Source organism: Protopterus annectens, chromosome 13.part0 (genome assembly GCF_019279795.1).
Source record: "Protopterus annectens isolate FY-2018-M chromosome 13.part0, PAN1.0, whole genome shotgun sequence".
NCBI classification, from domain to species: Eukaryota; Metazoa; Chordata; order Ceratodontiformes; family Protopteridae; genus Protopterus; species Protopterus annectens.
The window spans coordinates 1,203,910,358-1,203,934,461 of NC_056747.1; the positions used below are offsets into that span (position 1 = coordinate 1,203,910,358).

The following is a 24,104-nucleotide window of genomic DNA, read 5'->3' on the forward strand; positions in this document are numbered from 1 at the left end:
GCCGCAGAAATACCTCACTAAAAGAATCACAGGCCTAAAGCAGATGCCCTATGCTGACCACCTTAAAAAACTCCAGCTATACTCTGTCACATATCGTCTACTCAGAGACGATCTCTGCTTAACATACAAGGCCATGTCAAACCCAGATCTGTTGGACATGCTACACTTAAAGAAATCTCAATCTCTCAGAGCCACACGTTCCAGGGATCTAAACCTTGTCATCACAATAAACAAAATATGCTGGAGGGATAGGTTCCTGACCCAGAGACTCCCCAGACTCTGGAATAGATTGCCCATACACGTCAAGCAGAGTGCCTCTTTGGCCCTCTTCAAAAGCAACTTTGATGATTGGATGGGAGGAAGGAAATTTACCCTGGGGATCTCGTCAGTCGCCCTGCTAGACAGGGGTCCAGGGAAGTAAATAGTGTGGGAAGAAATAGCCAGGGAATTGTTATGGCTAGCCTTGTATAGGCCTTAGGGCTGATAGCCTACTAACCTATGAACATGGCAAGAAAGACTGGGGTAATAGCGTTGGCTGCATGTTTTATACCCCTGACGGCCTGACGTCATGGAAGAAGAGACAGCAACCGATGCAAGACCCAAGACTTTGTTAATCAGGCCAACTGAGGGCTACTGCAAGTAGATAGCCCAAATGTGATGACTGCAACAGTGAGGCACGAAGAACATCCACAAATATGCTCAAACAAATCTTATCACCCAACCAGGCATTCTGAAAAAAAAAGAAATACATTTAACATCTTATAATTTGCCAAAATGAAACCACGTCAAAGCATGCTACCTTTTAACTTACATTTTAGAACATTTCATTATACAAAATAAAGATTAAAAAAAAAACTATAACACGGGAGTACATGGTATATGACTGATCATGTCCTTGGTTCACATCTAGCATGTCAGAATAGCTTACCTGGGTTCACAGAGAAATTTGGTCTTCTCTCCCTCCTCTCTCCAGATAAGCCACTCTCGAAAAGAAGGATGGACAAACATTCTGGTCATATCTCTACGCTTTATGAGAAACATGGACACATTCTCCATTCTCTGCTGAAAGTCCTCCCATTCCAGAACACTCTCAATATTGCCAGCATTGATGGCTTGAAATATCTGCTCATCTGTCAAGGGGTGCAAAGAGGCCACAGCCACATTAAAAAGTGGCACGACCCGTTCAAAGGAAGACTGTGTTGGAAATTTCATATTGCACTGCAATAAGTAAACCTCAGCCAAAGAAACAGGAACTACTTTGTAGCTAGAGCTCTTTAGGACCAAGTAACCTTTTTCTATTAGGTCAAATGTAAGCTTTAGATATAGATAGGAGCCCTGACTGAGGGTTTTCAGGTGGGTGCTGAGTTTACTGAAGGTTGTATTGTCCATTTTCCCATTTAAGGAGATGTTATTTTGGATCTCTGAGCTACTATGTATTCGATGTAGAATATAAGCCTGGAGGTCCTGGTCAACAACGTCATTCTCTTCCACTCTGTCCAAGGAAATTTTGTGAAAGGGGAGTAGCTTGGTGACTTCCTACACAAAAAAAAAAGTAAATGTACAACAATAAGTAAAATGAAGGCTATGTAACTGACATTAGTAAAAGTAAAAATATGAAAGTGTCCGACTCAAAATATTGGAATACAAAAATCATACAGACAAATCTTTCAAGAGAACATTCTTCTTTTTAAAATTGGCTGTGCTATGTCTCTGAGTAGCAGCAGTAAGATGTGCCAACAGGCTTCAGAACAGCTCAGCACTAAGTATCTCATCCACTAACTACTGTTGTTCAACATAAATTTGCATGGCACTTTGTTAGCAAATTCTCTTACGCTGATGAAAAGTATGTGGTAGGTAAGCATACTACTCTAAAAAAGTAGTGATGGGGAAAAAAAGTGCAGTAAGACAATTAGACAGCTTAAGTCAGCCCACAGGGGTAAATGTTGACTCAATGACTAACCAATTAGGGACAGGAACCTGAAAAGCAGACCTACAGCTAGAGGGCTGGCTGAAAGGGGTGACCAAGTGTTTGTTGGACTGCTACCAACCCAGGGTCAGAGTATGTAGGTACTAAGTACTTCAAGGCTGATCCCAGAAAGGGGCCCAGGGATACTTCAGTCTTACTGGGCTTTCTTTAGAATGTTACTTCTCAAAGTCGTTCAGGATTACAAGCATATAAAAATGCTAGCACACATATCTGATCCCTGCCACTGTATGCAAGAGATAACTAGGAAACAGGAAGTGGAGGAAATACCCCTCTATACTGCTGCCTTGCAACAATAAAGAACACCATCTCCACTAAATATTTCCAGTAGAGGTACACATGGAAAAAGATGAGTGATCATAGGGGATATGAAGTGAAGAAGGCAATGTAATGATGGAAGTTTGATAATATGGGTGAATCTAGAGAGAAAATGAAAAGAATGTGAATAATTACAAAAAATAGAGCAGCTGGCTTATGTGGGATACATGAAAAGTTGTGAAAATACAGTTGTGTAAAATCTTACCATAACAGTAGATGTCCTTCTCTTCACTGTTGTAGTATTTTTAACCTTATGGATCTCCTCCCAAGGAAAGCCCAACATCCTTCCAGTATACCAAAGATTTTAGATATAAGTCACACATATGTTCCCCACACATGACTTAGAGCATAAAGAAGACATATGGATGCAGTTACCCAGAACTGAATTGCCCAAGTAGAGAACAGTCTCCATAGGACAAAAAGTAGGCTATGCAAATCTAAGTAGAGAAAATGCAAAGGAGAAGGGTGAACCTCAGTCAGTAGGGAAACTAAATCAATACCCAAAAGAATAAATGAGGATGGAGGGAGGGGCCAAATACTGCAACAGTAAAGAGAAGGACATCTACTGTTATGCTACGATTTTACGAAACTGTACTATATCCTTCTATATCACTGTTGCAGTATTCTTAACCTTAGGGAGACTACAAAACCTCAAGAAAAAGAGTGGGAGGTGGAAGGCTGGAAACAGCTCGCAACAAACCCACTCAGGACATCCCTAGCAAAACCTGCTCTGGCTCCAGAAACCACATCCAATTTATAATGCTTAGTAAATGCATGCACGGAGGACCAAGTAGCAGCTTCAAAGATGAAGTTGGTATCCAAACCCTTAAAGAAAGCATCATGTGAAGCAACGGGCTATCCTCCAAAAAAAAGGAAGCCAATCTGGTGGTCCCGTGCCATAAACAAACTCTACAACAGAAGAAAGAAACTGCTGTAAAAAAAAAGAGTAAAATCCCATGATTGGAGGAACTCCCTGGTCAGCCTCAGTTAGAAGCTGAGATCCCTCATAAAATCCTCCAAAGCTAGTTACAAAAACAAATCGCCACTGTTTCTAAAGACAACAACAAAGCATTCTATAGCTATGTCAAGAATCTCATTGGCAACACTCAGATCTGCTCTGAGTTACAGCACAATGGTGCTAAATATACAGAACTGACTGATATTGTCAACATCCTGGCAGATAGATTCAGTGCTAACTTTACCCCCCTCTTACACCCTAAAGGGCCCATCTCTATACCGGAAGAATGCAAAGTTCCTGTAATCATGGCTGCACAGGTAAAAAGCACACTCTCCAAAGCCAAGAACACAGCATCCATGGGACCTGACAACATCCCAGGCTGTGTTCTACATGAACTACAGAACAAACTTGCACTTCACCTAAGTACCATGTTCAATCATAGCCTCAGCTCAGGCTTTGTGTCCAATGAATGGCATACAGCGACAGTTATCCCACTCCACAAAGGGGGATCCAACACGGACTCCGGGAACTACTGCGCCATTAGCCTGACGAGCCTGGTCTGCAAGGTCATGAATGTATTATCATGGAACTTATAAACAAAGACATTGGTAATCTCCAAATTCTGGACCCCACACAGTTTGGGTTTGTAAAAGGCAGATCATGTCTCCTAATCCTGACAGACTTCTTTGAAGCAGTCACCAAAGCCGTAGATGAGGGTAAGGAAGTTCACACAGCCTATCTAGATCTCGCCAAGGCTTTCAACACCATCCCCCACTCTGGAATTATAGATAAACTCACTAAACTAGGTATAGATCCCCATGTCACAAGATGGGTTGCCAACTGGCTCACTGACAGAACCCACACTGTGAAAGTAGCAGACTCCAAATCCGACTTTAGACCAGTGACAAGTGGAGTACCACAGGGTTCAGTCCTGGGTCCTCTCCTGTTTGGTATCTACTTCTCGGAAGTACAGGCTAACATAGAAGGTCTTTGGCTAATGAAGTTCGCAGATGACTGCAAACTAGGAGCCATAATCGAAACTCCTAAAGATGTGGACATCCTACAAAAGGGCCTCACTGAGACAGATGCCTGATGTCAAAGCCATGGCCTCAAGCTCAATGCCAAAAAGTGCACGGTCATCCCTTTTGGTAAAAACTCTGTACCCATGAACTACCACATAGGTGGTAGTCTACTTAACACCGAAAGTGTGATAAGACCTTGGAACACAGGTGGACAGTAGTCTCTCCTTTGATAATCACATCGCCACAGTAGTCAGGAAATCCTTCTACGTGGCACACCTCATCACAAAAGGTTTCTCATCCAGGAAAAAAAGAGGTAATTGTTCCCCTCTACTCATCACTCATTAGACCCATTATAGAGTACAATGCCCCTTTTGGTATGTACTTCACAAGACATCTACAACAATTGGAAAGGCCGCAGAAATACCTCACAAAGAGGATTACCGGCCTCAAACAGATGCCCTATGCAGACCGTCTCAAAAAACTCCAGCTTTACTCCATCGCATATCACCTACTCAGAGGCGATCTCTGCCTAACATACACAGGTATGTCAAACCCAGAGCTGTTGGACATGCTCCACTTAAAGAAATCCCAATCCCTCTGAGCTACACACTCTAGGGACCTAAACGGTGTCACCACAATAAACAGAACATGCTGGAGGGATAGATTCCTGTCCCAGAGACTTCTCATACTCTGGAACACACTACCTATCTATATCAAACAAAGCTCCTCATTAGCACTCCAAGAAAAATCTTGATGATTGGATGGGAAATAGGAAATTCACCCCGGGGATCACTTCTGTGGCTCTGCTCGACAGGGGCACAGGAAAATATTTTTTTTTGGGTGGCAAAAGCCAGGGTACCTTTTTGGCTAGGATTATATAGGCCCTAGGGCCAATAGCCTAGTACCTACCTATGAACCTATGATCCTGAGAGGGAGTCAGGACAGACTTTTGGAAGTTGATATTGAACCCAGACTTTGAATAAGAGATATGGTGAGCTCCAGAGCCTGCAACAGGCAACTGGGAGAAGGTGCCTGAATCAGCGGGTCATCTAAATAAGGAAAATCTGAATGCCTTATAGCCTGCAAAAGGCAATCACAGGAGCTAGGCATTTTTGAATACCCTTGGCAGTAGAGAGACCAAAGGGCAAAGCACAGAACTGAAAATGAGAGGATGAAACACAGAAACATAAAAATTTCCTGAAAACAGGGTGAAGGGGAATACAAAGGTAAGTATCTATCAGATCCAAAGACGCCAGAAAAGCCTGGGGCAGCAACACAGGAAACAGGGTTTGAAAAGAAAGCATTCAAAAGAAGGCACCTTGAGAAAGATATTGAACAAGAAGAGATCCATTATAAGCCTCTGACAGCCCTCCTTTTAAAGAGCTAGGAACATTTTGGAGTAAAATCCTTTCCCTACTTGGGAAGGAAGGACAGGCTGAATAGTTCCTTGGTCCACCAAGGACCCAAGAACCTTTGAGAAATGAGGAAGCTGCTCTCAAGGAGGTGGAGGAATCCCTGAAAAAGAAGGGTGGGATTTCCACACCATGAAGTAACCCTGAAGGATGATGGGCAGGACCCAAGAGTATGAGATGATGAATTGCCAGTTTGGAAGACAGAACTTGAGCCAGAGGTACAAGGGAACCTGGCCGAGGGATGAGGGGGGAGGCAAAGTGTCAAGGAGAAGCAACAAAGTCAGATAAAGGAGGCTTCTGAGCCACAGAAACCTGAGAACACTTTGCAGGAAGAACTTGTCTACCACCCTTCCTGTCTTTAGTGGCCTGATGAGGTTGCCCGCAAACAAAAGCAGATCTAGTACAATAGTTCCTCTGGAACTAAGGGTTAGGGTACACAAAAATATGTTCACGATCCTGCAAAGCTTTAACTTTTTCTTGAAGAGACTTAAACATATCAGCAGCAGTCCAAAAGAGATTTTTATTATCCACAGGAGCATTCAGCAACTTTTCCTTAATGCTTTCAGGTAATCACTGCAGGCGAATTAACAGTAGTGCCTCATGACAGACCCAAAGGCAGCAGCTCTGGAAGAGGCATCTGCAGCATCATAGCTACAGCTAATGGAAATATATATATATGTATGTATTGTACACATATTGGATGTATAAAAAGTTTCAGCACTATGGGTTGGAGTGTGTGTAAATGTTTGTGGGTTAGGGTTAGAGTAACAGAAAGGTAAGGGAACAGATTTAGTGTTGTACCTGTGTGGTTATGCAACATGTATGTGTGTGTGTGTGTGTGTGTGTGTGTGTGTACACCCTGTGTATAAGTACTGAAAGGGAAAGGATTTTTTTATTACGTACGGTTTTTATTACGTACATGTGTATGGTTGGAATTAGAGGCAGCATCTGGGTTAGGTTTAGTTACGCAAGGTGGTGATGGGGGCAAAGCTACAGTTTCAGAGCTATTTTTGGGGGGACTCAACTAAAGAAACAATGAAGACAGAGTTTTGGCCATTAAATACCTAAAAATTCATATGACAAGTGTTGGGATCAAAATGCAAATGGTGCTGGTAACAGGAGAGAACTGAGGCCTACAGGGGAACAGTGTGTCCTCCTATTCTGATACAAGACGTTATAGTGTATGGTAGCTGGAAATGTAAATACCACTGGGCATAAGTGCTGGAAAAAATTCTCACTTGTGCAAACTGGGGATATCACAAGAAGAAATCCCAACAGTTAACCCACTGTGAGCAACCTCTGAAGTCAGATGTTTGTTTTCCTTCAGCATGCCACAACACTAAAGGCTGACAAAATAGTTATATGTCTGCCTCATCTTCATTCCAGTAAAGATCTTGGAAAAGAATCTATATGACAAACTAGTGATGCTCCTGAATGCTAATTATCTGGCAACTTACTAAAATCAAGGCTTCACACAGCAAAAATCATCCCTGTACAATTTAACTAAGTACTGTGATAGAGTCACCATGGAGGTTGGAAAGAGGAATTTTAGTTTTATAGGATATCTGAACTTCAGCCAGACATCCAGTGTTATTCTTCACAAGAAATTGATTGGAAAGCTAAACAATATAAAATTGTGGAGCCAAGTGGTTAGTCTGTCTGTCTGAATGGAAGCAAAGAATTGTTGCTAGAAGAGAACTGTCAGAAAAAAGTCAGTAATCAATGACTTATTACCAGGTTTAATGTCAGAAGTGGTCCTGTGTAGTAACTATATTAGATATCAAGTTTGCAAAGCAACTTCAATTTACATACTGATGTAAGACAGAAGTCATCATCAACTGAAATGTCACTAACCTAATGCAGCTTATACTGTGTGGATAGGTGGCAGCTGGAATTTCACTAAAAAAGTTCAACATGACAACTTTACATGGACAGAGGAGTCCAAGAAAACACATAGTCTTGCTGAAGTATCCTTATGAAGGAAGGAAAAGGAGCTGAAGGTAATAGTCACTGCAAAACTGAGTAAGGAAAGGGCAGTGGTAAAACACATTAAGATACTCATACAATTTAACTTAAAAAGAAAATCAGGAATTACTGGACTTTTTTTTTTATTTTGTTTAACTTATAGGAGACTCCAAAGCATATGTCCTACTTCATGTCATTAATGGATGGAATAACATTTAGGAGAGGGGGAGAGGAATAAAATAGTTAACTGTTAAGTAAAACTAAATATTGTTCTTAACAGTGGTATTTGTATAATGCATGACAATCTGCATACTATAAAGTAAAGCATTCTCAGTTATTTTCAAGTGTAATAAGGATACTAAGGTAAACAGGTGCCCCTGTTTTTTTTTTTTTCTTCTGCTTTTATTTTGATTGTTCATCTTTTAGAAATGTAAGCACTGCAATGTAAAAAAGAAAAGTCTGGTCAAAACAGCATTTTTCAAGAAAACATATCTGCTTTTTCTTACTCTTGCATAAGGGAATGACTGCATTATGGCCCTTGGCTTGAACTAGTAACACGTTTTAAGGAGAAGCAAATAAATAAAAAAGAACACCGAATATAATACAACGTTTTCACCTAGCAAATAAATCAGAGCTTGTAAAGGCAACTGTGCACCTATTTCTCATTTCTCCATGGAGACAATCTGATAAGGGGCAATAAAAACAGAATACTTTTCGCTTTCAATGGCTAGAAGATCATGTTTTCTGAAAAAGCTGAAGTGTTTTCCCAGAAATCTGAAGAAGCGTAGTTATTCTACGCGAAAGCGCTCATTTTTGGTTTCCAAATAAAGACGTTTTATGCTACAACGGAGGTTCCTTTTTTGTGGTGATTCCTTCTGCATCTGCTGTTACATGTTTTCCCAGTCTGCGAGAGGAATAAAGATAAGGCAAAACAGACAGCACTTACCAGAAGCACAGGCTGTACCACGCGTCTTACCATGTTAACATTTTTTACAGGTTAATCCAAGTCTGTGACTCTAGCTGTCAGTCTGGGACAATTGTTCCTATTAGGAAGGGTAAACTTTAATATCTGAAGATGTACACAGTTTTGTTAAGTTAACAGGTTTTAGAGGTGTTATGGGAATTTGTTTTTTGAGGGCTTTCACTAAAACAAAAAGTTTTGTAAGATGTGACATGGGTGAAAAAGGATACAACAAGAAACAACTGTACAAAAATCAATCTGCCAAACAATGTATGCATGCAATACAAAAGATGGACAGACATTTAAAAAAAAAAACCTGTTTCACATAACAGGTGAGAATAACGTCTTAACATAATGACTACACTTTCTATATTATCTTCAAATGTAAATGGTCTCACAGATTTACATAAAAAAGAAAGAGTAGTGAACTATATTAAAACATGTAAAGTACAAACAGCTATGCTACAGGACACACATTTGGAAAGAACTGAGCATGTGAATTTGATAAAGAAAGGTTTTCAGGACGGTTATTCAGCAGAATATCTGGGGCAAAGGAAAAGGGGAGTACTTAATTGCAAGTGGAGCTCCAACAGTGACAAAAGACAATAAAGTTAATATTGGTAGATTTGTATTACTAAAGGGCTACTGGCAAGGGAGGAAGATTACACTGGTATTTACTTATGTTCTACCTAATACTGCTACAATGGAGCTTAAGAAAATTCTGGGAGAAAATCAGCTTTCAGCAGGGAATATTACTTATAGGTGGGGACTAGAATTTGATTTGCAGCAGTAAGAAAGTATCTGGAGGTCCCAAAAGGGAAAAATATAATAAAAGAGGGAAGATTTTTGAAGAACGTTATGAAAATATGTGGTATGGAAGATGTGAATTCAGTAGCAGGAGTTCAGAGTGAATAGATGTACTATTCCCCAAGATAGACAGAACTTAATATTTCACAGGAACGTGCATGTAATTGTAAGTTTTGATATGCCTCCAATAACTATTTCAGATCACACGCCAATAGTAACGAAGATTAAAATGCAGGGTAATGATATAAAAATAAGAAGTTGACACTTTCCCACCTATCTGTTAAAAAAGAGGAATTTGAGGAATGGGCAGTGGAAATTATTCAAGAGTGATTAAAAAAGATAGACATTTCTTCTGAAAATATCGCTAGGAAGTAGGATAACATTAAAGCAAAGTTTAAAAATAGGGTGGAAATAAAAGAAAGAGATATGTTTTAGGTGGTAATCAGAGTGATTTAAAACTTCAGACCTAATATTTACCTCCTTTTCCTTTTTATTTCCAGTCCCCTCAGCAAAAGTTTTAGCCTGCGTCTTGGCCAACTTCCAATAAATCAAAGGCTGTCTGGTTGCCCTGCACTGTGAGACCATGTGTCGGTGGATCACTAAAGTGCTTTCAGCTACACTAGTGTATATTAGAGTTGTATTTAATCTGTCCTCTAAACTGAAGACTTTTTGCTACAGCCTTTTACTGTAAGCGTGCACACTAACCCCCCCCCCCCACAGTTTTTTCTCTTCCTATTGTACTCCTAGGTCAATTACTTAAAACTACTTTCTTTCTCTTGGAAAAGGTTTACCAATGTACCTGCAAGCCCATACGTCAATTGTTTTTACCTATAGAAGTGATGGTCCTTTTCACTACACTGTACTAGATTAGTAGCAGAAGATTTGTAGTTAAAAGGAAGATACTGCACTACACTGACCTGGAATTGACTGAGCTTGGTTTCCCTGATTGTTTTCTTAGCAGCTGGCCTAGTCCAGTTTTTCTGGCTCACAACCTTGCATTGCTTTGTGCCTATCTCCCTCCCCCAACTTGAACCTGCACACCTCTCTCTCTCACTCCTGCTTAATAACAGACAAATCAAAAAACCCGATGTAGAAAGGCACCATCTTTTGACTTAGCTTTTCTGCCCTTGCTTCATAGGAATTCCCAGTAGTGTACTGGCATATACCATATTCCATTCCTTTTTAAATAGTACTCTATTGACTCCTAATTTACTGCATGTCCCTTTCTAAACCCCCTGGCATAACTACATTACTTTCCTACTGCTCAGTGAACTGCAGCTCCCCATTTTTAAAGAAAAATTAAAACAGAAAAGAAAAGACTTTTTTTTCTTTAGAATCTAGCTTGTCTAATTGCCCTTGAATCTAGCTGTTTATCTTCCCCAAACACTGGATTGTAATGGCTGATTTTTTTTTTTTGTGTACTTTGTCCCAGGTGTGGCCCCCAATGCGTTCAGGCTCACTTCACTCCCCACCCACCTCCATTCTCACCCCCCATATAATTTCCTTTATACCTAACCACAGGTCCCTCCCAACCATCAAACTCCTCCTCTTCCTGTTACACAAGCGAATACCCACTACAAACTCTCTCTCCCTAGCTTACAACTCCTCCCCAAACTCTCAGCCAATTCACCCTATTAAAGCTGTCTCCTCCTCTTCAAACATGCCAGACTTAATTATTCCTGTCATACTTCTACCTGCACTGCTCCTCCTACACAACATAACATCACCTCACACACTCTTAACCCCTATACATAAAGCCCCACCTACCCTCACAAAGCTGCTTTACTTACCATCAGCAACCCACACTAATCTCTGCATCTATCCTTCCAATGAATATACTAGTCCCTAAAATAAAAACTCCTCCTTTCAACCATAGTACATCTAAGTATAAAACAAAATACTTTGACAAGTACCCACAAAAATGAAAGCTTATGACTTCCCAAGGACTATGCTCTTGTCAGATGATATACACCCAAACCCTGGTTCTACCACTATTCCTAACACCCCACAAAATATCACCCCCAATTCTAATCAACCATCCATACCAAAAAAGAAAATCTCCTTCTATTCTATCAATACTCAAAGCATGCTCAACAAACTAACCCAGTTTCATGCTTGGGTATCTCTTCATACCTCAGACATTATCTCTGTCACAAAAACATGGCTTAAACCTCAAAATCAAAATAAGACATTCTTCCTCCAGGTTATAATATACTACGCCAAGATCACTTAAAGAAAAAAGGTGGAGGTGTTGCTTTAGTTTACTCTAACTACCTCACTCTCTCCCTTCCTAAAAAACAATTCTCCTTTACTCCTGCTGAAATACTAATAGCAAACCTCAAACTCAATGACTTTACTGCCATCACAGTAGTAGCCATATACATTCCACCAAGGGACAACATCCCCTTAATGGAAAGTACACTGTCATATCTCTCCCTAAATTTCCTTAATGAAACTATCCTTCTTGGGGACGCAAACATTAATTGGCATAACCTTAATAATCCAAACCCTCCACAACACATAAACCCCCATGGATTTACACAACTAATCTCCAAACCTACTCATACTAATAACTCTCATTCTTTAAGCTCCTTGATAGATTGGATACTTATTTATAAATTCAATAAATACCATAACCCTGAAACTCTACCTGATGCCCTAAGTGACCACTTATCTATAAAAGTGCTATAATACATCACCCACCTCCCCAAAAGACACTGGCTTATCACCTGCCGCAAACTTTCAACCTTTAACCCAGACACTTAAAACCCTCCTCTCTAGAATTAACGGGAATTTCTTTATTCGGCTCTCACTCATCGAAGCAGTAAATGCCTTCCAACTCAACTTTCCTAAATATTTTAAATTCTCTATCCCCACTGAGAAAAGTTTGATTAAAGGCAAGCATTTCACCCTGGCTAACTAAAACCACCCATACCCTTATGAAATCCAGAGACAGGGCATGGAAAACATGGGTACAAACCAAACTTCCAGCTGACATCCTAAAGTATAAAGAACTTAGAAATCAGACAAAAAAAACTTATCAACAAAGACAAAAAAAGACTTTTATTATAATCCCCCAAAAACATTAAAATCCGATCAAAAAAAATCTGGAATGCTATAAACCAAATACTACATCCAGGTAACCCAACTTCACCAAACCCATGTCCTGACAATTCACCTGAAAAAACCTTCAAAACCTACTTTATTGAATCCATTTCCAAACTATTTACCCCCAACCTCTCAAACAACACTTCAAACCTCCCTATACACCCCTCAACCACTATCTCAGTAAATGCCTTCTCCCTCAAACCTGTCTCCACTAACTATATCAGAACTCTACTCTCAAAGCTCAAAACATGCTCTGTATCAGCAGACAGTATTCCTTACTTTCTTGCTTTTTGATTGCTGCACACTCCCTTGCTATGCCTGTATCTATACTAATTAATCGCTCCATCTCTGAGCCTAAAGTTCCTTCTATCTGGAAACAGTTTTACACTTTTCCTATTCATAAAGGAGGTAACTCCACAGAAATATATAACTTCAGACCTATCAATATCCTCTCTCCAAAATCCTTGAGAAATGTATACACAAACAAGTTATGGATTAGTTCTTACAAGAAAAACTTCTCACTCCAACACAACATGGCTTCCGTCCCAAGCATAGTACAACCACAGCTCTACTATCATTTCTCAACACCTTAACCTTGGCTAAAGATGACCACAAAGTCATATCCTGTCTATCCCTTGACATTTCTAAGGCTTTTGACACTGTCTCACACACACAATGCTACTTAGTAAACTTGCAGACCTAAACTTCTCCCCTAATACAGTTGCATGGCTTTCTAGCTATCTCTCTGATAGGCTCTCTCAGTAAGAACTGGTGTTCCCCAAGGTTCCATTCCTGGACCTCTACTCTAATCACCGACTCACTCCACTCCTCTTGTCCTCATTCTAACATTATCCAATACGCAGATGACTCTACAGTTATAACTAATGCTAATTCCCCCTTAGAACTCCTAATAAATACCCAGACATCTTTCAACTCAGTAGAGACATGGCTCACTAATAATCAGCTCATCCTCAACCCTACGAACACAAAATTACTATTTTCTACCTAAATCTGCAAACCACATTAAATTTTCTTTCTCTATAAGGTCGCTAAACAATACTCGTACAGAAGTCGAAACTAGCACAAAACTCCTTGGCATCACCAGTGACGACCAACTAAAATTCAATCTTCACATTAACAACTGTATCAAAAAAAACCCTCCATAAGCTAGGACTACTGTACAGGAACAACAAATTCCTAACCACTGAAGCTAATCAGTAAAAACAAAATGAAAACTCCAGGAAAGCTAGAACCTGCACTGAGTGACCTCCCAAACCTCTTGTATCAGAGGTACATGGGATATATGCAAATGACCCTCATCAACATCAGGTGTTTCAGCTAACTGGCAATTCTGAATGCCCATGATGTGTTTTGTCGTTTTAATGGACAATTTCAGGCCAATAAAGCCAAACCCCACTAGCTGTGAATATGCATATTTCAGCCTTGTTATGACCTCTTCAGCACAACAAGCAAAGTGTTTGCCTAAACATAAGAAACACAAGGCTGTTATACCCAGCTGATGTCCATTATCATTAAGGTCACTGCAAACATATCCTAAACAACAAACTAATACAATAAGTTAGAAGGGCAATGAAAAACTAATCAGTAAAAACAAAATGAAAACTCCAGTAAAGCTAGAACCTCCACTGAGTGACCTCCCAAACCTCTTGTATCAGAGGCACATGGGATATATGCAAATGACCCTTATGAATATCAGGTGTTTCAGCTAATTGGCGATGGTGTTCATAAGGGTCATTTGCATATATCACATGTGCCTCTGATACAAGAGGTTTGGGGGGGGGGTCACTCAGTGGAGGTAATAGCTTTACTGGAGTTTTCATTCTGTTTTTACTGACTGTTTTTTCAGTGACCTTCTCACATTGTTTTAACTACTGAAGCTAGGATTTCCCTTACCTACGCCTACCTTCTGCCATGCTTAACCTGTTTTTCCCAAATATTCACACATCTGAACTCCTCCCTACTTACCAAATTAAAATCAACCTACCACAAAATAGCTAAATTTGCTGCAAAACAAACATATAAATCTCACCACTCTCTCTCCCTGAAATGGCCCTAACTACCTCACCTGTTCCTACAATCTCAACTCCAAATCATACACTCCATCCTATATCATCCTGATTTCTGTCCAAGTCTATCTTCTCTCATCTCTCACTACTCCCCTACCAGACTTCTCCGAAGCTCAACCCAAGACCTACTAAAAATCCATAAACCCAAATCCTACACAGGGTGCAACTTATATAGCTACCATCCCTCTACTGCATGGAACAAACTCCCACTAGAAATAAGGTCTGTGACTCAACCCAAACAATTTAAGCTAGCAACCAAGGACCACTTTAAAAAACACTGGTCCTGCCACTGTACTTACCCTCCCTGATTATTACCTACTTTTTACAGTACAGTCAAACTAACTTACTAAAACTTACCATTAACTTCCTATGCAACCTCCAAAGCTTCTTCTATACTCTACTCCCTGAAATTTTTATGTAACCTTTTAAGTTTCTGCTACTCTGCATACAAAACCTTATATTTACTCAACTCTCTTTTTAAACCAAAACATACAACTTATTCTACTTTTTTAACATTCTCCTTTCTGTTTATAGTACTGTTTTATCTGTCAATAATATACATGTATGTATGTAGCTTACCAAAATTCTCTATTGCTATTTTTAATGAAATGCATCTGTATTGCTATTTTTATTGCACTGTATATTTTTGGAGCTTTTCTCCACGGGCTTCTGCTGAAAGGGGCAATAGCTCAGCCGGACACTCCCGGTCAACAAATGTAAAAATGAATAAATAAATAAATAAGAATTATGTAGAGGGATTGACAAAGGTTAAAGTACTGCAGAATAGGGGGGAATCATACAGAGCAAGAAAAGGAACGACTAAACACAAAATAAGCGATTACCTCGATACTATGCATAACTTTAGAAAGACTGCCATTAAGCTGCTGTTTTTGACAACTCCAGAGCACAAAAACGTTTAGCAAAATAACTAAGGCAACAGAAATTAAAAAGGCTTGCTGCCAAGCTCAGGGAGCCTATAAAGTACAGTTGTGTACACTTACCATAAATGTAGATATTCGAGTGTATTCACTGTTGCACTCCTGACTATTGGGATTCCCTGGCCTAAAAGCCCTCAGTCGACCCAACTACCAGAGAAAAATCATTCTGGCTCCAGGCTGGCAGAAGCCCAGACCAACATCAGTATGCTCAGGTATAAAGGTAGCCAGCCTGTGTCAGAACACCAGTCTCTTATTGCCCCCAAAAATAAGAGGAGACCTGAGAAGACTGGTGGTATCCCAAAGGATAGCCTGGCAGAGGAGGAGAGGCCAAGGAAGGGTTCCATTAGCTGAGATGCACAGTCAGAAGATGTCTGTAAGTAGGCTAAGGGGGTAGGGAGGTGGGAAAGAAGACTGAAACAGTGAATACACTCAGACATCTACATTTATGGTAAGTGTACACAACTGTACTATGTTCTTCTTGTTTCACTGTTGCAGTCCTGACTACTGGGAAGATTCCCAAAGCAGAAGAGAGTGTGAAAGGATGCTAGGGCAAATAGAAGATGCCCTGCAGGCAGCAGCAGTAAACCCTGCTCTAGATTTGGAGAAGCATGCCAAATGGTAATGTTTGGTGAATGTATGCACCAAGGACCAGGTGGCTGCATCTAAAATGTCTTTGGTGGGAACCCCCTTGATGAAAGCAGCAGAAGTAGCAGTCACCCTTGTGGAGTGAGATCTAATCCCAACTGGGGGTACCTTGGCACGAAGGGTATAGCAAAAGGCGATACAATGGGAGATACATTTGGAAATAGATTGCTTGGAAGCTGGTTTGCCTTTTGCACCACAGACAAACGTAACGAAAGCTGCTCAGTTTTTCTCAAAGCTTTTGTTCTATCCAGGTAAAAACGTAACTGCCTGTGAACATTCAAGGAATGCAAAATTCTCCCCCTTTTATTTTGAGGGCTGGAGAAGAAGGTCGGTAGATAGATGGCCTGATTTAGGGCAGTGTCAGAGATCACCTTGGGCATGAAGGACTGGTTGGTTCTAAGAGAAACCCTGTCCTTGTGAAAAATAAGAAAGGGTTCAACTGCCATGAGGGCCTGCAGTTCAGAAACCCTCCCATCTGAGGTGATAGCCAGTAGTACAGCTGTTTTCCAAGTCAGAAACTTGATATCAGCAGATGCTGCTGGCTCAAAGGGAGGCAAAGTTAATTTTAATAAAACAAAGTTCAGGTCCCATGGAGGCAAAGACATCCATCTGGGAGGCCTAATGTGTATGAGCCTCCTAAGAAACTGTCGTAAGAGTGAGTGGAAAAAGATAGGAGTGTGTGTAGGCACATAAGTAGAAATGGCAGAAGCATAGACTTTAACTGAAGAATAGGAAAGTTCCTGATTTAGCAATGAAGTCAGGCATTCCAGGATGCTGGGAATGTGAACTGACTGTAGCTCTAGAACCTTTTCTATTTGGCTTTGTAAGATTTCATAGTGCTAGGTCTTCTGGATTCCCTGAGGATGTCTATCACCTGTTTACTTAGGGTGGGGCCTCTGTAGGCCGTTGTGGGATCATCCATACTGCCACGCTGAGGGTAGGCAAGTTGGGATGATCAATCCTTCCCTCATTTTGAGTGAGGAGGTGCACCCTCTGAGGCAGAATCCACTGTGCCTGTTTGGAGAGCTAGAGGAGAAGGTACCAATGCTGTCTGGGCCAGTCTGGGGCTATAAGTATTGCTCTTGGGCCCTCCTCCCTCATCTTGAGCAGGACCCGAGGAATTAAGAGGTATGGAGGGAATGCATAAATGTATAGTTGGGTTCAGGGGAAGGAGAAGGGATCCATTTTCCAGGCTGACTCTTGTATGATCCTGGTGCAGACTTTTTGCAATTGTGTATTCTGTTTGGATGCAAAGAGATCCACTTGAGGGACCCCCCAGGACTGGATTAGGTCTTGAAAATCTCCAGGTGCAGGCGCCACTCTCGAGGGTCCATAAGATTCCTGCTGAGGTGGTCTGCTAGAACATTCTGAACTCCTGGAAGGTACTCTGCCATGACATGCAGTTCCAGAGAGTGTGCTGTTTCCCAGATTTGCAGTGCTATGTGGCACAGGGGGTAGGAATGTGTTCCTCCCTATTGATCCACCACATTACTGTGGTGTTGTCTGTCTTTACTAGCAGGATACCTGGTGTCCATTTTTCTTTGAAGGCTATTAGGCCATTTTGTACAGCCATTAGTTCTTTCCAGTTGATGTCCTTGTTTCTGAAATTCATTTCCCACTTCCCCTGATTTTGTAGGCTGTGCAAGTGAGCCACCCCCCCCCAGGCTGTCTCTGAGGCATCTGTTGTAAGGGTCTGTCCCGGAGGCCTGAATATGAAGGGGATGGCTTGAGTTGTGAGTGCAAGTCTGTGCCCACCAAAAACTCCAGTTTGAGGCAAGGAATGAGGGGAATTTCTGTGTCTATGGGTTGGGAGGTCTGACACCATATGTTCCTGAAATACCACTGCACCTTCCTAATGTGCAGTTTGGCAAAGGGGACCATGAGGATGCATGAAGCCATGTACCCCAGGGCTCTTCAGACTTCCCTTGCAGAAGTCTGATCTTTCATTTAGATCCTCTTGAAATAATCTGTTAGGAAGGACACTTTTTCCTGGGGGGAGGAAAGCCTTCTGGAGAGTGGTGTCTAGGAGGGCCTCCAGGAAAACAATTCTTTGGTTTGGTGAAGTGATGGACATCTGGGGGTTCAATGTAAACCACAGAGAAGACAGGAGGCTCTGGGTGAATTTGAGATCCTGGAGTAGTTTGGTGGGATCTGTTGACTGTATAAGGTAGTCGTACAAATAGAGATAGATTTGTAGTCCCTTGGTCCTGCAGAAAGCAATTACTGGAGCCAGGCACTTTGTGAACACTCTTGGTGCAGTAGATAAGTCAAAGGGCAGCGCAAAAAAACTGATAATGATTGGATCCTGCCCTGAAGTGAAGGAACTTTCTGTGGATTCTTGTATAGGAATGTAAAGGTATGCATCCTTTAGGTCTACAGAGACTATGAAGGCCTGCGGGGACAGCACGGGAAGGAGCTTTTGAAGTGTTAACATTCTGAACTTGGGAACCAAGTGAAAATGGTTGAGTTTTGACAGGTCCAGGATAGGGCACCAAAACCCTTCTTTTCTGGGGACCAGGAACAGTCTGGAATAGAATCCTATTCCCTGCTGAGGAGGAGGGACTGGTTCTACAGCTCCTTGCACACAAAATTTTTAAATTTGCACCAGGGCCTCTGTTATTCGATTTAGGGGGACATCTGCAAAACCTGAGAATTTTAACTGGTCTCTGAAAGTGAGCTTGTAGCCATTTGCAATAATGTCTAAAACCCACTTGTCTGAGGTAATCAGGGTCCAGGTATGATAGAAAAGAGACAGCCTTCCTCTTAGCTTTTGGTGGGGAGTGAAGGCTGGGTGGCAGAGTCATTTTGAGGCTCTGGAAGTGGCTTGGAGTCTTGAACCCCTTGTCTTGAAGTTTCTGAGGTCCACTGTCTGCTTTTTTGAAGGAACTGCCTCTGCCTATGTTTTTTTTTTCCTTTTGAGGTTTCCTCTGGCTACTTCTAAGGAGGGAGGGAAAGAATCAGTGCTTAGCAAGAAAGTTTCGACTGAACCTGGGAGGCCGCACCTGGAGGAAATCTTTTACCATTTGCATAGACTTGGTTTTGTCCTCCATCTTTTTCAGCACTTCCTCCACTTTTGGGCCAAAAAGAACATTCTTGTCAAGGGGGGCATCTAACAGAATAGATTTAACATGGTCCAAAAGGACTTGTTCTTGGAGCCAAGCATGTCTTGTAATCACTGACCCAGTAGTGGCAGCTCTGCAAAGATGCTTCCATGGCATCATATCTACAGTGTATAGAATGCTTAACAACCTGTGCACTAGCATTACAGAGTTCTGACAGTTCCTTTGAAAGGTTTTTGTCCTCCAAGACAGACACCTTCTGTTTAGGTTGGTCAAGGTAGTCTGCTGGTACTTAATCATATGAAATTGGCAGTTGAGTGCCCTCGCAGTGTGTGGCAGAGGTATAGGCCTTCTTGCCGAACCTATCAAGGGCCCTACTCTCTTTATCTGTAGGAAGAGGATTTCTGGAAGGACTGGCTCTAGCTCCCTTAGATCCTGTCATGACCACTTCAGGGTCAGCAGAGGGGTTTTTGTAGAGAAATTTGTAGGATTTTTGAACACGGTAAAACCCATTTGCTTTTCAAAGGGCATGGGGGAGACAGTGAGGCTTAAGAGAAGATTCCTGGAAGACATCATCCACCATTTACAGAATTTTAGGGATAGCCAAAGGCTTATGTTCCAGTAAGTCCAGGTACTCCCTAACCCTCCTCTTTCCTGAGCCTTCCATTGGAAATGCTGTCTCATGGCATGGAGGGTCTCCCCAAAGGTGAAATCCTCTGGTGGAAAGGCAGAAGGGAGGATCTCATCAGAGTTATCACAGAAAGTGTATGAAGGGCCCTCTTCAGATCCGGAGTTTTCTAATCTGAGTCCTCCCCAGAAATGGGGGGATCCTGATAAATTTCTTATGGTTCATCCCTTTTCCTTTTTCCAGTGGCAACAGTGTGTCTAGACCTTACAAAAAAAAAGATCTTCTGCTAGTCTGATAAGGTCCTTCTGAGAGCCCTGTGGACCTGTGCCAGAAGGCCTAACTGCAGATCTAGGTAAAGAAGGCCTCCTAGGAGTGGCTAATGTCTTAGGCCTAGGAGTGTCCGGTGCCCTCATGCCTGTCTCTTGAGGATGCTGAAAATGCACCGGAGCTGCTATGGGCTGAGGCCTCATTGTTGAATCTCTGGGTGGTGCACACTCTTCAGAAGCCAAGGCCTGTTGAGCAGTCCTGAACCCAACCGATGAGCCGTTGTCAAAGGTTTGCATAAAAGTGGATGGGAGAGATGGTTTGTCGGACTCCGAAATGGTCTCAGACAGAGGCCTGAGTCATCGGTCCTGGAAGCGAAGGGGGCTGCATAGGTGCCTCACCTTGTTCAAGAATTACAAGCCTGGAAGGACAATCAGGCAGAGATGGACTGTCATCCAAAGGCCTACACTTTTGTTTCTTATCTTTCTTGCAGTTAAGCTGATCAAATTCAGTACAAGCAATGGACACCATAAATGATGGTTGAACAGATTGTTGGCTAAGAAATTCAGCCCTATGCCTGATAGTTCTAGTATTAAAATGTGCACAAAAGTGACAGTTAGCAACATTGTGATCAGGGCCTAGGCAAGTAACACAAAGGGAATGAAAATCTCTGTGTGGGAACTGCTTTCCATAATAGAGACAGTTATTAAAGTTATCTTACATAAGCAAGGAAAAGAAAAGTTTCTCAACAAAGTATGTATCTGCCTGATGACACTTCTCTCTGGTATGGACCAACTGACGCACCTGAATGCTGCTTTGGTGCTTCAGGTCTTCTGCGGCAAGACCTTTATACCTGAGCATACTGACTTTGGTCTGAGCGTCTGCTAGCCTGGGAGCAGAAAAGATTTTTCTCTGGTAGTTGGGTTAACTGAGGGCTTTCTCAGCAGGAAATCCTAATAGTCAAGACTGCAACAGTGAAACAAGAAGAGTATCAAGGAAGATAACGATAAATCTTGTAGAGGTACTATAAATATTTCAGAAATTTTATGAAAATCTACATAAAGCAAAGAAATATGGGAAAAAAAGAAAATGTACAAAGAAACATTTATAGAAGAATTAAATATGCCAAGGTTAGAGGTAGATGAGGCTCAATTACTAACACTTAGGATAGGAGGACATGAGATAAACATACTGATGTATAAACAATCTCCAGGAAAGTCCCCAGGAATAGATGGTATTCCTGTGGAAGCTAGAAGGAAAAAAATGATAAAGGCCTGGAAGGTTTTGTTTAACACTATTTTGAGAGGAGGAGAAACATCAACATCCTGGAAGAAAGCTGTGGTGGCTGTAATATCTAAAGAGGGTAAAGACCCATCAGATCCAGTTTCACATAAGGCCATTTCAATTTAAAACCGTGATTATAAAATGTTGGTCTACAATGGCTAAAAAATTACAAAAGCGATGCCAAAATTGATAGATATGCATCAATGCGGTTTTGTGGAGAGGAGGTTTGACAACATTAACAGAACAATGATGGACCTGGTGGAAGCAGAATATAAGAAAATACCTCTGCTGTTGGTGGGTCTTAGTATAGAAAAAGTATTCAGAGTAAGCTGAGATTTTATGAGCAGGGCAATGGAAGCATTTGCATTCCCTGATAAAATTATAAAATTGATTAGGAGGATATATGAGGAATCAGTGGCAAAAATTAAAGTGGGTGGGTTCCTCTCTCATAATTTCTGTTTCAGCAGAGGAACCAGGCAGGAGTGAACCACTCAAATGAATTTGATTTGTTTTAACATTGAAGAAGGATTACATCCAAAAGTTTTGTTGTGTTTATTAAATACTTCAGTGTTTGCAGAGCCTGTCTTTTTCTGTTGATTTGTGAATATGGCTTGACCTGGGTTCTCTGCTTAACCACGGACTTGATTTGATTTGTTTGTGTTGCTTTTTCTGTTGTTTTTAGATCTTCCATGGGCACTACTTTGTTGTTATGACACAGCCTGCACCAGAAATATGTTTGAATATGCATCCCTTGATAACATTTCGATCGGTAAATGAGTTTTTAAGGGCACGGACAAATCCTTCATTAAACCTAAAGTTAGGTCTCAATTATATGTTATTAATGAATCAGGTTTTTTTTACAAAAATAGAAGCATATTTACAAGAAGAAATAACCAAGACCAAGAGTGAGGTTGCAGTGTTGCCTTCCTTTAAAGAAAATGTTCTTGAATATAACCAGATGCTGGGTAGATTATCTGCCTAGGATGGTCATTTGGAGGCAATTAAGGAATGAAAACTAACAAGAGATATTACAGACTTTCAGTCTGGTAACATCTTTTCTAGGTCGAAGATACCAAAGCCCACCCAGGCAGTAATGGAAAGTTTAACACATCATTGTTAACGTGGGTCATCACAACAGCTAAACAGTGCTAATATTCCGTCTGGTCCTGTTCGCACCAGAAATATTTCTCCTTCTACCACTGCTACTTCCTCCACTTATGCCTCTGCTGTAGCTGAAGCCAGCACACCCCTGGAGATTTTTTTTTCAAACATTCCACTGGTGGTATGTCCCAAATTACCAGTGAAGATTGCTATGCAAAATTGGGATGTATCCAGTGGGCGACCTCGAAGGAGGAGGAAAAAGAGGCTACAGTGGCCCACATACTTGCAGTCGGTCAAATCAGCATGTACGTTAAGTGAGCGATCAGTTATTAATCTACTGAACTTGGAACTCACCTCAGCTGACATTTCCTTACTGCATAAAGGTATTAAATGTATTTCTTCAAACACTGATACTGTAGTGGAGGCGCTTACTGATATGAAGATATTCACTAGAAATTTAAATCTAAAATTAATTTTTAAAAATTCATCAACATCAGAACCAGAGTCATGTAAATGAGATCTAGTACGTTTGTGCCTATTAGCAACTGTATCATAACTGCATTTCATGACCTGTGAGCAACAATTACATGACATATATGAACACAAGAACAGTAAAAAGAAGTAATGTGAATATGAGGCTTTACTAAAATTAAAAACAAATTCAGATATCATAATTAAGCTGACAAGGATGGAACCATAGCTCTCTTGAATCATTCGGACTATGTACAATATATGAATGAATTTCTTTCTGATGGTAGCACTTTTAAAAAGATATCTAGGATGGATGTGTCTAAATGTATAAGCAACATTAATGTGTGCATTTATGATTTGCAGCTAATGAATGATATATCATTTGATATTTTCAATTATTTTAACACTCCATGTCCGGTTGTACTGGTACTATACAGTTTACCAAAAGTTTACAAATCACTCTCTCTATCTCACCCGCTGATCAGGCCAATAGTTTCTAGTAGAGGGAGGGTGACAGAATCCATATCTATATATTTACAAAAAGAACTGAGTAAATATCTGGTCTCTGTGAAGAGCTACTTAAGAGATACCAGTGATTTTCTTAATAAGCTTTGTGATCGGCATAATTCAAGATATTAGTGTGAAACCCCAATTACGACACCTAACAATGTACAGTAGACGTACCAAGGCTATTAACTAATAATTGGGTCATTCTGAATGCTGTGCCAGAGTTTAAACAAATTGTAGGTGACAGACCTAATTTTTCATAGAAAAAAATGTTCAAATCTGAAAAATCAGTTGTTACAAAGATATGAAAATGGTCACCACAAATATAGTATATAAAAAATATGGAATGTTTCCTTGCTATAACTGCTCATGTTGTAATGATATTTGTACATCCCATTACAGGTAAACAGTACAGCTTTAAATGGTCTTCACTATGTAATATTGCCTATACTGTATACTTAGCTACATGTAAAAAATGTTCATGTTTCTATGAAGGTAAATCATCTAACAAGGTAAAAGAGGTTAAGTGTTATATAAAAGCCAGAGGTGCGGTGATTTGAACAATGCATTAGAATTAAAAGATTA

At 40.8% G+C, this 24,104-nt stretch overlaps 1 protein-coding gene across 1 annotated transcript in view; it reads right to left on the reverse strand.

Annotated features, from left to right (window-relative positions):
* The window catches only part of TANC2 (tetratricopeptide repeat, ankyrin repeat and coiled-coil containing 2), a 2,676,984-nt gene that overhangs the window by 675,180 nt on the left and 1,977,700 nt on the right, over nt 1-24,104 (reverse strand). Inside the window, exon 12 of the mRNA XM_044055212.1 lies at nt 929-1,536. Coding sequence (XP_043911147.1) covers nt 929-1,536 — 608 coding nt within the window. The remainder of the gene's footprint in view (nt 1-928; nt 1,537-24,104) is intronic.